Source organism: Candida theae, assembly GCF_024610275.1.
Source record: "Candida theae strain CBS 12239 chromosome Unknown scaffold20, whole genome shotgun sequence".
Classification (NCBI taxonomy): domain Eukaryota; kingdom Fungi; phylum Ascomycota; class Pichiomycetes; order Serinales; family Debaryomycetaceae; genus Lodderomyces; species Lodderomyces theae.
In genome coordinates, this window is record NW_026261331.1 from 125,252 (window position 1) to 138,139 (window position 12,888).

Here is a 12,888-nt window from a genome sequence, read left to right on the forward strand (position 1 = left end):
AACTTTACCGATTTTTACTGATTTTTATTTTGCATTTCATAAACGATGGATTTAGACACAGACGTACCAATGGAGGACGTTGAAGAGCAACAGCAATACAACAGCAACAACAGCAACAGCAACAGCAACGACACCACTATCAAATTAAACAAAACTACCATTAAAGAAAATGCCCATTCAGACAACAACAAGGAAACAGCACCATCTCTAGACGCGCTGTCGATTAACCAATTAGACGCATGGATCGAGAAGTTGTCCAAATGTGAACCACTTTCAGAAGCAGATGTGAAAAAGTTGTGTAACATGGCTATCGATGTTTTGCTACGCGAGGAAAATGTCCAGCCTGTCCATGTACCCGTGACGATCTGTGGTGATGTTCATGGTCAATTCCACGATTTGATGGAGTTGTTCAAGATTGGTGGACCTTGTCCCGACACCAATTACTTGTTTATGGGTGATTACGTCGATCGTGGTTACTACTCTGTTGAAACTGTGTCATACTTGGTTTGCATGAAGGTGAGGTTCCCCAATAGGATCACCATTCTAAGAGGAAACCACGAGTCGAGGCAAATCACCCAAGTTTATGGATTTTATGATGAATGTTTACGAAAATACGGTTCTGCAACCGTTTGGAAGGTGTTTACTGACTTGTTTGACTACTTCCCAATCACGGCGTTGGTTGACAACAAGGTTTTCTGTTTGCACGGTGGATTGTCACCAATGATTGAAACCATCGATCAGGTTAGAGAGTTGAATAGGATCCAAGAAGTGCCACATGAGGGGCCCATGTGCGATTTGTTATGGTCCGATCCAGATGATAGAGGCGGCTGGGGTATAAGTCCTAGAGGTGCTGGATTCACTTTTGGTCAAGATATCTCTGAGCAGTTTAATCACACCAATGATTTGAGTTTGATTGCAAGAGCACATCAGTTGGTCATGGAAGGGTTCAGTTGGAGTCACCAGGAGAATGTTGTTACCATCTTCTCTGCACCAAACTATTGCTACAGATGTGGTAATCAAGCTGCGATAATGGAAGTTGACGAACAACACAACAGACAGTTTTTGCAATACGATCCATCGATTAGACCCGGAGAGCCAACAGTCACAAGAAAAACTCCCGATTATTTCTTATAAGACAAAAGGCAAAGGGAGGAGGAGGGGGGGGCAAAGGAGAAGAAGGAAGAAGAAGAGAGAGTAAAAGGAAAGATGTTTTTGATGTAGAGTGTATTTCATGTTTTAGTGATACTTTAATGTATTTTTTTGTAATCTTTAGGTATAGAAGTGCAGTGTCGTAACATCTACTCGTACGACAATGAAAATAAACCAACCAGAAGTTGAAGAAAATAAGCAACAAGCAGCAGAAAAACGAAAAAAAATTCAAACACTAACAAACTGCACTGAGAGGTTTACAGAGTTGAACAGCGATGTTGAGAACGCAAATAAGAGCCATACCTAGGTTACCCACCACCCGTTGCAGGTCGTTGTACACCTCAGTATTGGATTCGGATATCAATATTACCAAAAATGGCAAGGTCAATGTATCAGTTGGACCAGGAGGTCGTTCCTCAAGAACCGGATACACTGCAACTGTATTTGGTGCTACTGGGTTCTTGGGCCGTTACCTTGTGTCCAAGCTTGCTAGACACGGTACCACCACAATCGTTCCATACAGGGACGACTTGAAGAAGAGATTTTTGAAAGTTGCTGGTGATTTGGGAGTTGTCAATTTTGTCGAGATTGATGCTCGTAATTTACAAAGTATACAAGACTCAGTTGCTCATTCCGATATTGTTGTCAATTGTATTGGAGCTGACTACAACACTAAAAACTTTTCGATGGCCGACATCAATATTGGGTTAGCGGAGAGAATTGCCCAGGCCACGAAAGATGCTGGCGTTCCAAGGTATATCCATGTCAGTTCCTACAATGCTGATCCTAAATCTGAATCGGTGTTTTATGCAACAAAGGGAGTTGGTGAACAAGTAGTTAGAGACATTATCCCCGATTCGACCATTGTCAGACCATCGCAAATGTTTGGAAGAGAAGACAATTTGTTGAACTATTTGGGTCCCAAGATCAAAATGTGGACTCCCAACAAGAACCAAAAACAAATTTACCCAGTCCATGTACTTGATGTCGCTAGAGCTTTGGAAAAAATTGCCTATGACGATTCAACCGCTGGCCAATTGTACGAATTATACGGACCGGAGAAGTTGTCATACCTAGATATCAGACAAATGATTCATGGTATTACTGAAAACTACGCACAAGCAGGTCCAATCAGTTACAACTTTTACGATTACGACTTGCCATTGCCAATTGCCAAATTGATTACACAGTTGCAACAATTGGTGTGGTGGAAGTTGGCAAACCCAGACCAAATGCAAAGACACGTTATAGATCAGCATATAGACCCTGCAGCTAAAACATTTGCAGATTTGGGCTTGCATGACCAAACTAAGTTGGCTGATGTGTTGTTTACTTATGTCAAACAATGGAGACATCCATTGCTTGCACAAAAAGGTGGACCAAACCACAAGAAGTTGGACGAATTGAGAAGTATCCAGCATTTCACTGATTAGGGAGTATACGTAGCATGTGTGTGTAAAAAAAATAAATGGTTTATCTATTTAATTGTTATCTCGTAGATAGCCGAGAGTGAAGAGCTCAAACGACAAAAATTGATTCTCCACTATATTACAATACAGTTTTCCACTTCTTCTTGGCTCCTTTTTCTTTAGCACCTCAGATGTACCAGCTCCCATCAATTGCAGACTTTAAAGCGCTATCTCCGGAAAACCAGAAAGAGGCGATTGACCACCTCTTTGAACCATGTGACTCTCTCAACTGGTTTATACAAACATTTGTCATTGCTCACAAAAACTATGAATCTTGGCCCCAGTTCATCAACAAAGTTCGCTCCGAATTACATATTCTAGCCAACCGCAACGGCTTCTACGCAGTGAGAAACGGATACGAAGCCAACACTTTAATCAATGATATAATCTCAGCCCATCCGAGATTGGGAGCTCCTAAAACGACCCAATTGAGCCAACATTCAGCCGAGGAGCAAAAGAAATTGGGTGGTGAAGAGATGCAAAAGAGATTGGCTGAGCTTAATGAGAGGTATGAAAAGACGTTTCCTAGATTGAGATATGTTGTGTTTGTTAATGGAAGAAGCCGAGATGAAATTATTGTCAATATGGAACAACGGATCAAGCGAAATGACATTGAGTTGGAGAAGAGAGAGGCGTTTGATGCTATGTGTGACATAGCATTAGATAGAGCAGCCAAGTTGGAAGTGAAGTTGTAAATAGCGGTAATATAGGGAGCTATTAGGAGAAGAGAGCTACGTTGAATAAATGTACTCTGGGCTTTTTGATAAAGGAAATTGGTAGATGAACGACTTTCTCTGTCTCTGTCTCTCTCTCTCTCGTGCGTTTTCGCTGTTTGCAAATTTCGTCGAACTAAATTACAAAAGATACAGCGCCATACGTAGACATCTATAGCAATCCATCAAAATTAAGCAACCACAACCACAATCACAACAACAACAACAACAACAATGGTATGTGTCTTCCAATTCCAACAATGTATCAACAGGCTCAATTGTATACTAACTCCATCCCCACTAATTTAGGCTGGTGCTTTAGAAAACGCAAGGAAGGAAATCAAACGCCTTTCAATCGACGACCACAAGGAACACCACTATGGACAAATCTTTTCAGTGTCAGGACCAGTTGTCGTTGCAGAGAACATGGTAGGGTGTGCGATGTACGAGTTGGTGAAAGTCGGACACGACAACTTGGTTGGTGAAGTGATTAGAATAAATGGAGATAAGGCCACCATTCAAGTTTATGAAGAGACTGCCGGTGTCACTGTTGGTGACCCTGTTTTGAGAACTGGTGCGCCATTGTGTGCTGAATTGGGTCCTGGGTTGTTGAACACTATTTACGATGGTATTCAAAGACCATTGAGATCGATTAGAGAAAAGACTGAGTCGATTTATATCCCACGTGGTGTGGATGTGCCATCGTTGTCGAGAACTGCTGAATATGATTTCAAACCGGGCCAATTGAAAGTTGGCGATCACATTACTGGTGGTGATATTTTTGGGTCCATTTACGAAAACTCGTTGTTGGATGACCACAAAATTTTGCTCCCACCTAGAGCAAGAGGTACCATTACTTCCATTGCTGAACCCGGTTCGTACAATGTTGAAGATACAGTTTTGGAATTGGAGTTTGATGGGAAAAAGCATAAATACTCCATGATGCACACTTGGCCAGTCAGAGTGCCGAGACCAGTTGCTGAAAAGTTAACTGCCGATTACCCGTTGTTGACAGGACAAAGGGTCTTGGACTCGTTGTTTCCATGCGTTCAAGGTGGTACTACTTGTATCCCTGGTGCTTTTGGATGTGGTAAAACTGTTATTTCGCAATCATTGTCGAAATACTCTAACTCAGATGTGATTATCTATGTGGGTTGTGGAGAAAGAGGAAATGAAATGGCTGAAGTCTTGATGGAGTTTCCAGAATTGTTTACTGAAATTGATGGAAGAAAAGAACCAATTATGAAACGTACTACATTGGTTGCCAACACTTCGAATATGCCTGTTGCTGCCAGAGAAGCCTCCATTTACACTGGTATCACTTTAGCTGAATATTTCAGAGATCAAGGTAAGAATGTTTCGATGATTGCTGATTCCTCCTCACGTTGGGCGGAAGCATTGAGAGAAATTTCCGGTAGATTGGGTGAAATGCCTGCTGACCAAGGTTTCCCTGCATATTTGGGTGCCAAGTTGGCATCGTTTTATGAAAGAGCCGGAAAAGCCACTGCATTGGGTGCCCCAGATAGAGTTGGATCGGTTTCCATCGTTGCTGCTGTTTCCCCCGCAGGTGGTGATTTCTCGGATCCCGTCACCACATCAACTTTGGGTATTACACAAGTGTTTTGGGGGTTGGATAAGAAGTTGGCACAAAGGAAGCATTTCCCTTCGATAAATACTGCTGTTTCGTATTCCAAGTACACCAATGTGTTGAACACTTATTACGATAAAAACTACCCTGAATTCCCACAATTGAGAAACAAAATTAAGGAAATCTTATCCAATGCTGAAGAATTGGAACAGGTTGTTCAGTTGGTTGGTAAATCGGCTTTGAGTGATTCCGACAAGATTACATTGGATGTTGCTGCTTTGATCAAGGAGGATTTCTTGCAACAAAATGGGTATTCCACTTATGATGCATTCTGTCCTATTTGGAAGACTTTTGACATGATGAAGGCATTCATCTCGTACTATGACGAGGCACAAAAGGCGGTTGCTAATGGTGCACAATGGTCGAAGTTGTCGGAAGCCACTAGTGACGTGAAGCATGCTGTGTCCTCAGCCAAGTTTTTTGAACCAAGTAGAGGTGAACAAGAAGGTGAAAAGGAGTTTGGCGAGTTGTTGACCAACATTTCAGAGAAGTTTGCCGATGCAGCAGAATAAAACTTTAGTGTTTAGATTGCCGAAAAGAATAATAATAAACGATTTATTTTTCAGCATAAGTTCAAACAATAGTCAATAGAGTCATCAACAATGGTGCAAATCCCATCGAAACAGGAAGTTAAGAAATTATCCAGCCCATCAACCAAATCACGAACTTGTTCGTCAAACAGGTTGACAATTGCCGTTCTTCTCTCTGTCTCTTCACCAAGGTTGGAATCACCAACTGGCTTATTATAATTGAGCACAAATTCATTAATGGGGATTCCTCGTGGTGTGTATACTGGATGTGGCGAAGCATCTTCTTCTTGATTAACGAGAATTGTGTTTCCAAGGGATTCACTCTTCTCTTCTTCATCATCTGGATTGCGATGTTGTTGTTGTTGTTGTTGTTGTTGTTGTTGTTGTTGTTGCATTTCCAAATCGAGTACTGTCACTGGTGGCTTTGATTTAAACCACGATGCAAAACTCTCAAGAAACGTCTTTGGCACAACTCCATAATCGTCTCTTTGAAAAGGATGCATGTTGTTCATGACAACATCATTGTTTTGTTGAGATTCAGTTGGCCTGAACCTGTCATACCGACTACCCACATACTCATCAAACAAATCTCTACTGAATAAGGAAGCTCCTCTTGGTCTAATTGTGCTTCGTTGCGGGTAGTACAAGTCAGCGTCGTAGGGTGGATCATGAGGAGATACAAGTGATGGGGCTTCTGGGGTTACTGAGACTGAAAGTGGGTATGAGTGGGTAGGAGATGGGACTTCAAAAGAGCTCGAGGTAGTGATTGGCAATACTTGGATTGTGGATGCGATATTGTTGTTGTTTGATTGGATGTATTTGTAGTGGTTGGTGAGTTGAAGTTGAAGTTGACGTTGGTGCGTGGGACTTGAGATTGGCGATGCTGTATGGTAGACCCTATTGACTGGTGAAAGTTCCACTTGTGGTGGCATAGTTGGATCGGCAACCATTGTTGAAGGGAAATTATTGTAATGCCATTTGACTGCGAAAAATCATTTGGTGGAGATAGAAATTGCAACAAAATTAGAGCAACTGTATGGGGGAGCACATTCTCGAAAGGGAGGGGGGGAACAAGCATAACGAAGTATTAAAGAGCTACTTTCTGTTTCATGCAACTAAACCTTGACAAGCCATATACTTCAGCATCAGTAGATGCTGCTGCAATAGTAGGGGACGCAAATTTGTTGCATGTACTTGAGTTTGGTGTATAGGATCCGTGAAAATGTTTCACTCCAATTAGGCACATTCACTTATACTCCAACAAAAGGATCTGTTGGCAATACTAAGAGTAGCCTGTGTAAGGGTTGAGAGTAGTCAGAAAGTCAAGAGAGCAATGAATTGTGATAGTCAGGTGACCAGGTGTGGGGAATTTATCCAAAGAGATGTTCTTCTGTTTAAAACCTTTTTCTTCCCCCCCTTCCTTCCACTCCCCACTTGTTCTTTATTTTATTTGCTCTTTTATCCTCTAGTATCTCAACTGTTCATCACTTATCTTCAATACTTACCTATCAAGTGATTTTCTAGTGATGCCTTTTGAGATGAAAGAGAAAAGGTATTGATCATCAGGTGTCATTATGAGAGACACTGGTTTCCCGTCTTTCGGATACTGTATTAGCGAGAGATGAGAACAGTGCCAGGTACTATTTGATGATGTTTTAACGTTGTAGATCAGGAGGATGTGTATCTTGTTATACTGAGAATTTCTCTTTTCAAATGTTGTGTGTAGGCTTTCTGTCAGGTTGAGAGCTTTACTGTTGTAATAGACTTATTTTGTTAAATGAGATTTAAAAAATTTAAAGACTGATTGTAGACTTTGTTGTTGAAGTAGGACTTTACGTCTGTACCGCAAACTCTATAAACAACTACATTGTTAATTTCTCATAAACTCCACATACGTTTCATCATTAACAAAATCTGTATGCAACATCTCTAATCAATGTCAATCTTTCCTTCATCCTTCAACTTCTTGTACTTTTTCAACAACTTTCGATTCAACTTTCTTCTACTTCCTCTAGCTCCACCATCCGATGCATCATCACTCTTATTGGACTCACTCGTATTCTTTCCAAAAAAAGATTTGGCATCGCCCATCAACTTTTCAAACTCCTGCAATTCCTTCATAATCAAATCCTGTTCCTGTTTAGCCTTTTCACGCTCAGCAATAAGATCCTTTTCCCACTGCTTGAACCCCAAGGGGTTATCAACCTGATACGGTGGAGTGAATGCAAATTTCTCCTCGGGGATCATGTCCCACAAGAACTGATCCTTGATTTTGTTCATTGCCGGATTGAGAACTTTCAAACCAGACAATGACTTCTTCAAAGGATGTTCCAAGATTGGGTATATTTCATTATGATCAGGTTCCATATGAGCACTAATCTCCTTACCCAAATGGATCAAACTACGATCATCATGTTCGCCAGCTATGAAATTCTTGATTTTCTTGTCCAAATCTTTCGTCTTCTCTGGACGCACATGGCGCTTGGGTGGTTGTGGAGGTTTGATAAACTCGGGTGGAATAACAAGATCAATCCCCTTTGGTTGCTTTATTCGATCAAGAATATAACCTTGACCAAGTGACTCATATATCGATTCAAGGGATTGTTCTTGCAAGTGTTTTGGCATTTGGGGTAAAGTCGATGTGGGGAGATACTGTGCTGGTTTCTCGGGAGAAGAGCTGATGGAACCCTTTGGTGTTGAATTCCCGTCTGTTTCTGTCCCACTAGCATCTTTTAATCGTCCAAAAATCTTTCGTTCTTCTTTTGATTTCGATTTAGGCTTGTCATAAAGCTTCTTGTTAGCAACTGGCTTTGTAGTGTGAGATAAACTTCGTATCGAAAAGTTCGTGGATTGAGATATCAGTGGTATCAATTTCAAACAGGTTCTAGTTGTCAACATTGTTGCTCTAAAGACAGAAAAAGTGTGATAGCCTTTGGTGTTATTGAAAGAGGCAAATAAGAAGCAGAACAAGTCACTCACATACAAACAACATACAATACACAACAATAAAACAGAAAAAAAAAAATAATTGAGAGACAAAGAGTAGAAAATTTCTTTACAGTAGTGCGGAAATTGTGCAATGTTACACGACCATGGAGTGTCGTATATCTTTAATGTCACAACACTTTCAAATACGACATTGTGACTAAAACGTTGGCCACAGTTTTCTGCTTATCTCCGAATATTTCATTCTATATGCAGGATGCACTGAAATATGTTTTTTTTTTTCTCTTTTCAAACCTCGTGGGTTTCTTGGTGGACCAAAAAAAAAAAAAATATATATAAAAGCATTGACAAAATCTCGTCCATTCTTTTAGGTAAATCCAATTGAATCATTACTCCCTCTGCACCTGTTACCTCCCCAGTGTATGGTGAAGAAGTTTCCCCGACCCAATTTATCATCAAAACTGTTCAACATGTCTGTGCATAGAGAGAAAATTGACGTTACTCAATTGCCACACCACTACGATGGTCAAGTGACTCTTGCAGTTATTGGCGGTACAGGATTGTACGATTTGCCAAACTTGCATCCCATCGCAAGGTTGACCATCAGTACTCCATGGGGGTTCCCATCTAGTCCAATCACCATTTCCAAAACTGAACTGGGTTTCCCTGTTGCGTTTTTAGCAAGACATGGGCAACATCACGATTTGTTGCCTAGTGATGTCCCCTCAAGAGCCAACATTGCCGCGTTGAAAAAGTTGGGAGTCAAGGCAATTGTCGCTTTTTCAGCGGTGGGATCTTTACAACCAGAGATCAAACCTAGAGATTTTGTGTTGCCTACACAAATCATCGATAGAACTAAAGGGATCAGACCATCGACTTTTTTCGAAAAGGGGTTCGTGGCTCATGCAATGTTTGGTGAACCATTTGATTTGAAATTGAACTCACTCATTGCCAATGCCATTCCCTCAGAGGGGTTCCTTGAAGGATTCGACAAGGAGGATGCCAATCCAACATTGCATACTAAAGAACACACCAACAAGGGCGAAGACTTGACTGTGATATGTATGGAAGGACCTCAATTCTCCACTCGTGCTGAATCAAAATTGTACCGCTCATGGGGTGGATCCATTATCAATATGTCTGTTTTACCTGAAGCCAAATTGGCAAGAGAGGCTGAAATTGCGTATCAAATGATTTGTATGTCGACCGATTACGACTCTTGGAATGAGAGTGAAGAACCAGTCACTGTGGAAACGGTTGTTGGCAATTTGAAGGCCAATTCCGCCAATGCTTGTAAATTGGCTGCGAAATTGATTGATGAATTTGCTGAAAAGGGAGGTGAAATTGGTGATGATATACAAGGGTCAATGAAGTTTGCCGTTAGTACTAGTCCTCATGGGGTTAAGAAGGAGTTGTTGGAAAAGATGCACTTCTTGTTCCCTGGATACTGGCAAGTTTAGACAAGTTATAGAAAAGCCATATAGAATAGAACGACATTGAACTTTCATCGTAATCGTAATCATTTCTCTAAAACACGTTATACAAATACACTCCAATGAAACACCTTCAAATACTCCTTACTGAGTGAGCCAAAGAATGGACAGGTCTCAAGACAGCTTCATCCAACTCATTCTCATACTCCAACTCATTCCATGAATCTTCTTTTGAGTTGTAACTACTGTAAATGACCCAGAATGCGCAACCACCAATAAAACAAGCGACAGCCAAACCAGTATAAGTCCAAACCATCTTGGGGTCTTTACTCACGGGAGACAAGGCAATACCAATAGCAGAACCAAATGCATTAGTAACAAGGAAAAGAGCCATAATGAAAGACTTCATGGACACGGGCGCTTTAGTGTATGCATACTCCAACCCAGTAACAGATGCGAAAATCTCCGACATGGCAATCAACCAATAAGCTGGGGTTTGTAAAGCAATGTGGATATTGTTACCATTTGGACACGATGAAGGATCATCGTAACATGGGCCCGATTTGTAAATGTAGTGTTGCAAAACAGCAGCATAAATCATGGCACCGGTACCAAACATGAATCCGAAAAAGATCTTGGTGATTGGCTTCATTGGGGTGAATCTTCTAATGAATGGGTAGACAAATCTCTCCATGATTGGGATAAAGATAATGATACAAATCGAGTCAAAAGCCTGTAAGAAATCATTAGGCAAACCATGAGCCCTCATTTGCCCTGCTTGAGAAACAAAATTGTTCAACATTTGTCCATAAGTGACCCAGTATACTGGGTAAAACACAAACACCTTACACGCATACAACGCACGTCTCACTTCTTCAACGAAATGGTCGGTCCATGGAAATTCCTTTTCTGGGTGAACTGAGGGCTTGGCATTTTCAAGGTTGAACCCATTGGTTAACCCAACCCAAGCACATTTGAAAGTTTTGCTAATGATCCTGTCTGATACTGGGATATCAACTGATTTGTTCTTACCAGCAACCAACGAGATCAATGCAAGGAAAAAGAAACAGAATGGTAGCAAATAAGCAGCCCAGAATCCAACATGGGCTTCTAATTCAGTAGTGGCGATAACTGACAAACTTCCAATATTAATCATCAAATAAAACCATAAAAAGATGTTTTGCACAGTAATGTTTGGATCAACAATAACACGTTCACCATTTTTCCTAATGGAAATTCTTGGTTTCCGTTTGGGTACTTGATCAGCCAAGTACGGAGAAACATTTGACTTGATCAACCCAGTACCAACACCAATAATAATAATGGCAGTAACGTATCCACCAAGCGCCGTGTTTCTGCTTGTGATGGATGGAATCGAAGTAACAAACAAGATCAAAATACCAATAATGTAAACAAAACACGCAACGAAAAGGGTCTTGTACTTACCCCAATACGTATCAGCTATCCATCCACCGAAAATAGGAGTGACATAACACCAAAACTGGAAAAAGTATGACAACGCAGTCGCACCCTGTTGTTTCAATGCCAACATACCCTTTGGATGATCATGCGGTCCATGTTGCATATAGTTTTGGAAAGGTGCTGATAGTCCATAGTACGAGAATCTTTCCGCCAACTCAACAACAGCAACTAACCATGCTGCATATGGGATTCTATCAGCAACGTGTCTCAATGTTTTCATTTCATGTTCAGTTGGTTCTCTGCCTTCGTCTTCGTCTCCAAGTGAATCGTCAATGTAGTTTAATTCGTTTGAGTTGGCTTTCTTGACCTTGGTTTCCTCGTCGATGGAGTCAGTTTGAACGATATTGTGAAGTTTTTCATCAGATGGTGCTGCATCAGACGACGATGTGAATGCGACATCCAGCTGCTGTTCAGCAGCTTGTATATGATCCTTATTTTCCAACATTGTTATTATTTGAGTAAAAAGCCAAGAATCTTCAACAAGTTAAGGAAATGTCTTGGATTAAAGGGGGAAAGATGGCGAATGTAAAATAAAGCAATTTTTCCACAAGAAAAATCGAAGCCTATTTATTGCAAAAATAGACGGATTTATTTTAAAAATAGGAAATAAGCAGATGAGTTGAGGAGACAGAGGGATTTAGTTCAAAGTGGGGAGATACTATGCATGTATGTATTTGTCAAAATAGAAATTTTTTTTTTATTTATGTCTTTGTTTTAGCAGCTCGTCATTTGTCATTGATAAATGAAAAAGAAATGAGCAAAAGGCATAATGCACCATTATTACCACGACAGGCATCAAGCAAACGCATCTTCACCTAGCCTGAACACAACAGAAATCAATTACCAGTTTTGTCCACTTTTTGTTTTGTTCTTTTTTATTAATTAATTTTCCCTTGAAGGGCATTTTGAATGAATTAGAACAAAAAGACATTGTGGTTTCTTGTATATTTTGATGTATTGCAAAAGGGTTGCATTTTTTTTTTGTTTTTTTTTGCTATGCCAGCAGCTTTGTGTCATTCCGATGCATGGAGCAAAAAGAGAAAAAGAAAGAGAAAAAGAAATTCAGAAATCAATTTATATCGAAAGCTATCAAATTCAATCGCTTTTGTTTCTTTTTATTGCCATAAAGCACCAATGGTCACGAGAGTAAAGAAGGGATAGATATGTCGCGTGATTAAACATTATTGAAGCGGATTCCGATATGGCGTATCTGGCTTCGTTGCTGTAGGAACACAACTCTGAACGCAAAGAAGGGTGAAAGCAGAGTGGGTTAAGTTCTTCTGCAGCGACTCCGGATGCATACGGCTTATATTTGTTACGTTTGCGTTGTGCCAATTTTGGAGGTTACCAGACGAACTAATAGACTGCTTCTGTTTTTACTACTACCAGCAGCAGCAACACCAGTCAATATTCTTTTTATTTACATTTGGTGAGAGCAATAGCTAAAGCTTCGCTTTACACTCTGAATCACTCCTTTTAGTGTGATGTTTTTGCCACCTTTTTTTTTTGGTGTTTCAA

General features: G+C 40.5%; 8 protein-coding genes across 8 annotated transcripts; 5 read left to right on the top strand and 3 right to left on the bottom strand. All coding sequences in view use genetic code 12, as the record gives it.

Moving 5' to 3' along the window:
* Nucleotides 1-45: 45 nt before the first annotated feature.
* On the top strand, nucleotides 46-1,134 carry PPH21 (phosphoprotein phosphatase 2A catalytic subunit; the record flags this gene model as incomplete). The annotated part of the gene is made up of 1 exon (XM_051750777.1): nucleotides 46-1,134. The coding sequence occupies one exon, from the start codon at nucleotides 46-48 to the stop codon at nucleotides 1,132-1,134; it is 1,089 nt and encodes a 362-aa protein (XP_051611341.1).
* Nucleotides 1,135-1,424: 290 nt separating this feature from the next.
* KGF57_000157 (uncharacterized protein) lies at nucleotides 1,425-2,582 on the top strand (the record flags this gene model as incomplete). Its single annotated transcript, XM_051750788.1, has 1 exon — nucleotides 1,425-2,582. The coding sequence occupies one exon, from the start codon at nucleotides 1,425-1,427 to the stop codon at nucleotides 2,580-2,582; it is 1,158 nt and encodes a 385-aa protein (XP_051611342.1).
* A 167-nt stretch (nucleotides 2,583-2,749) lies between these two features.
* On the top strand, nucleotides 2,750-3,313 carry KGF57_000158 (uncharacterized protein; the record flags this gene model as incomplete). The annotated part of the gene is made up of 1 exon (XM_051750799.1): nucleotides 2,750-3,313. One exon carries the CDS (start codon nucleotides 2,750-2,752, stop codon nucleotides 3,311-3,313), a length of 564 nt encoding a protein of 187 aa, XP_051611343.1.
* Nucleotides 3,314-3,565: 252 nt separating this feature from the next.
* On the top strand, nucleotides 3,566-5,491 carry TFP1 (H(+)-transporting V1 sector ATPase subunit A; the record flags this gene model as incomplete). The annotated part of the gene is made up of 2 exons (XM_051750810.1): nucleotides 3,566-3,568; nucleotides 3,641-5,491. 2 exons carry the CDS (start codon nucleotides 3,566-3,568, stop codon nucleotides 5,489-5,491), a joined length of 1,854 nt encoding a protein of 617 aa, XP_051611344.1.
* Nucleotides 5,492-5,541: 50 nt separating this feature from the next.
* Nucleotides 5,542-6,459, bottom strand: KGF57_000160 (uncharacterized protein; the record flags this gene model as incomplete). Its single annotated transcript, XM_051750822.1, has 1 exon — nucleotides 5,542-6,459. The coding sequence occupies one exon, from the start codon at nucleotides 6,457-6,459 to the stop codon at nucleotides 5,542-5,544; it is 918 nt and encodes a 305-aa protein (XP_051611345.1).
* Nucleotides 6,460-7,438: 979 nt separating this feature from the next.
* KGF57_000161 (uncharacterized protein) lies at nucleotides 7,439-8,407 on the bottom strand (the record flags this gene model as incomplete). Its single annotated transcript, XM_051750833.1, has 1 exon — nucleotides 7,439-8,407. The coding sequence occupies one exon, from the start codon at nucleotides 8,405-8,407 to the stop codon at nucleotides 7,439-7,441; it is 969 nt and encodes a 322-aa protein (XP_051611346.1).
* Nucleotides 8,408-8,925: 518 nt separating this feature from the next.
* Nucleotides 8,926-9,915, top strand: MEU1 (S-methyl-5-thioadenosine phosphorylase; the record flags this gene model as incomplete). Its single annotated transcript, XM_051750844.1, has 1 exon — nucleotides 8,926-9,915. One exon carries the CDS (start codon nucleotides 8,926-8,928, stop codon nucleotides 9,913-9,915), a length of 990 nt encoding a protein of 329 aa, XP_051611347.1.
* Nucleotides 9,916-10,021: 106 nt separating this feature from the next.
* PTR22 (Ptr22p) lies at nucleotides 10,022-11,815 on the bottom strand (the record flags this gene model as incomplete). The annotated part of the gene is made up of 1 exon (XM_051750855.1): nucleotides 10,022-11,815. One exon carries the CDS (start codon nucleotides 11,813-11,815, stop codon nucleotides 10,022-10,024), a length of 1,794 nt encoding a protein of 597 aa, XP_051611348.1.
* Between the last annotated feature and the right edge of the window lie 1,073 nt (nucleotides 11,816-12,888).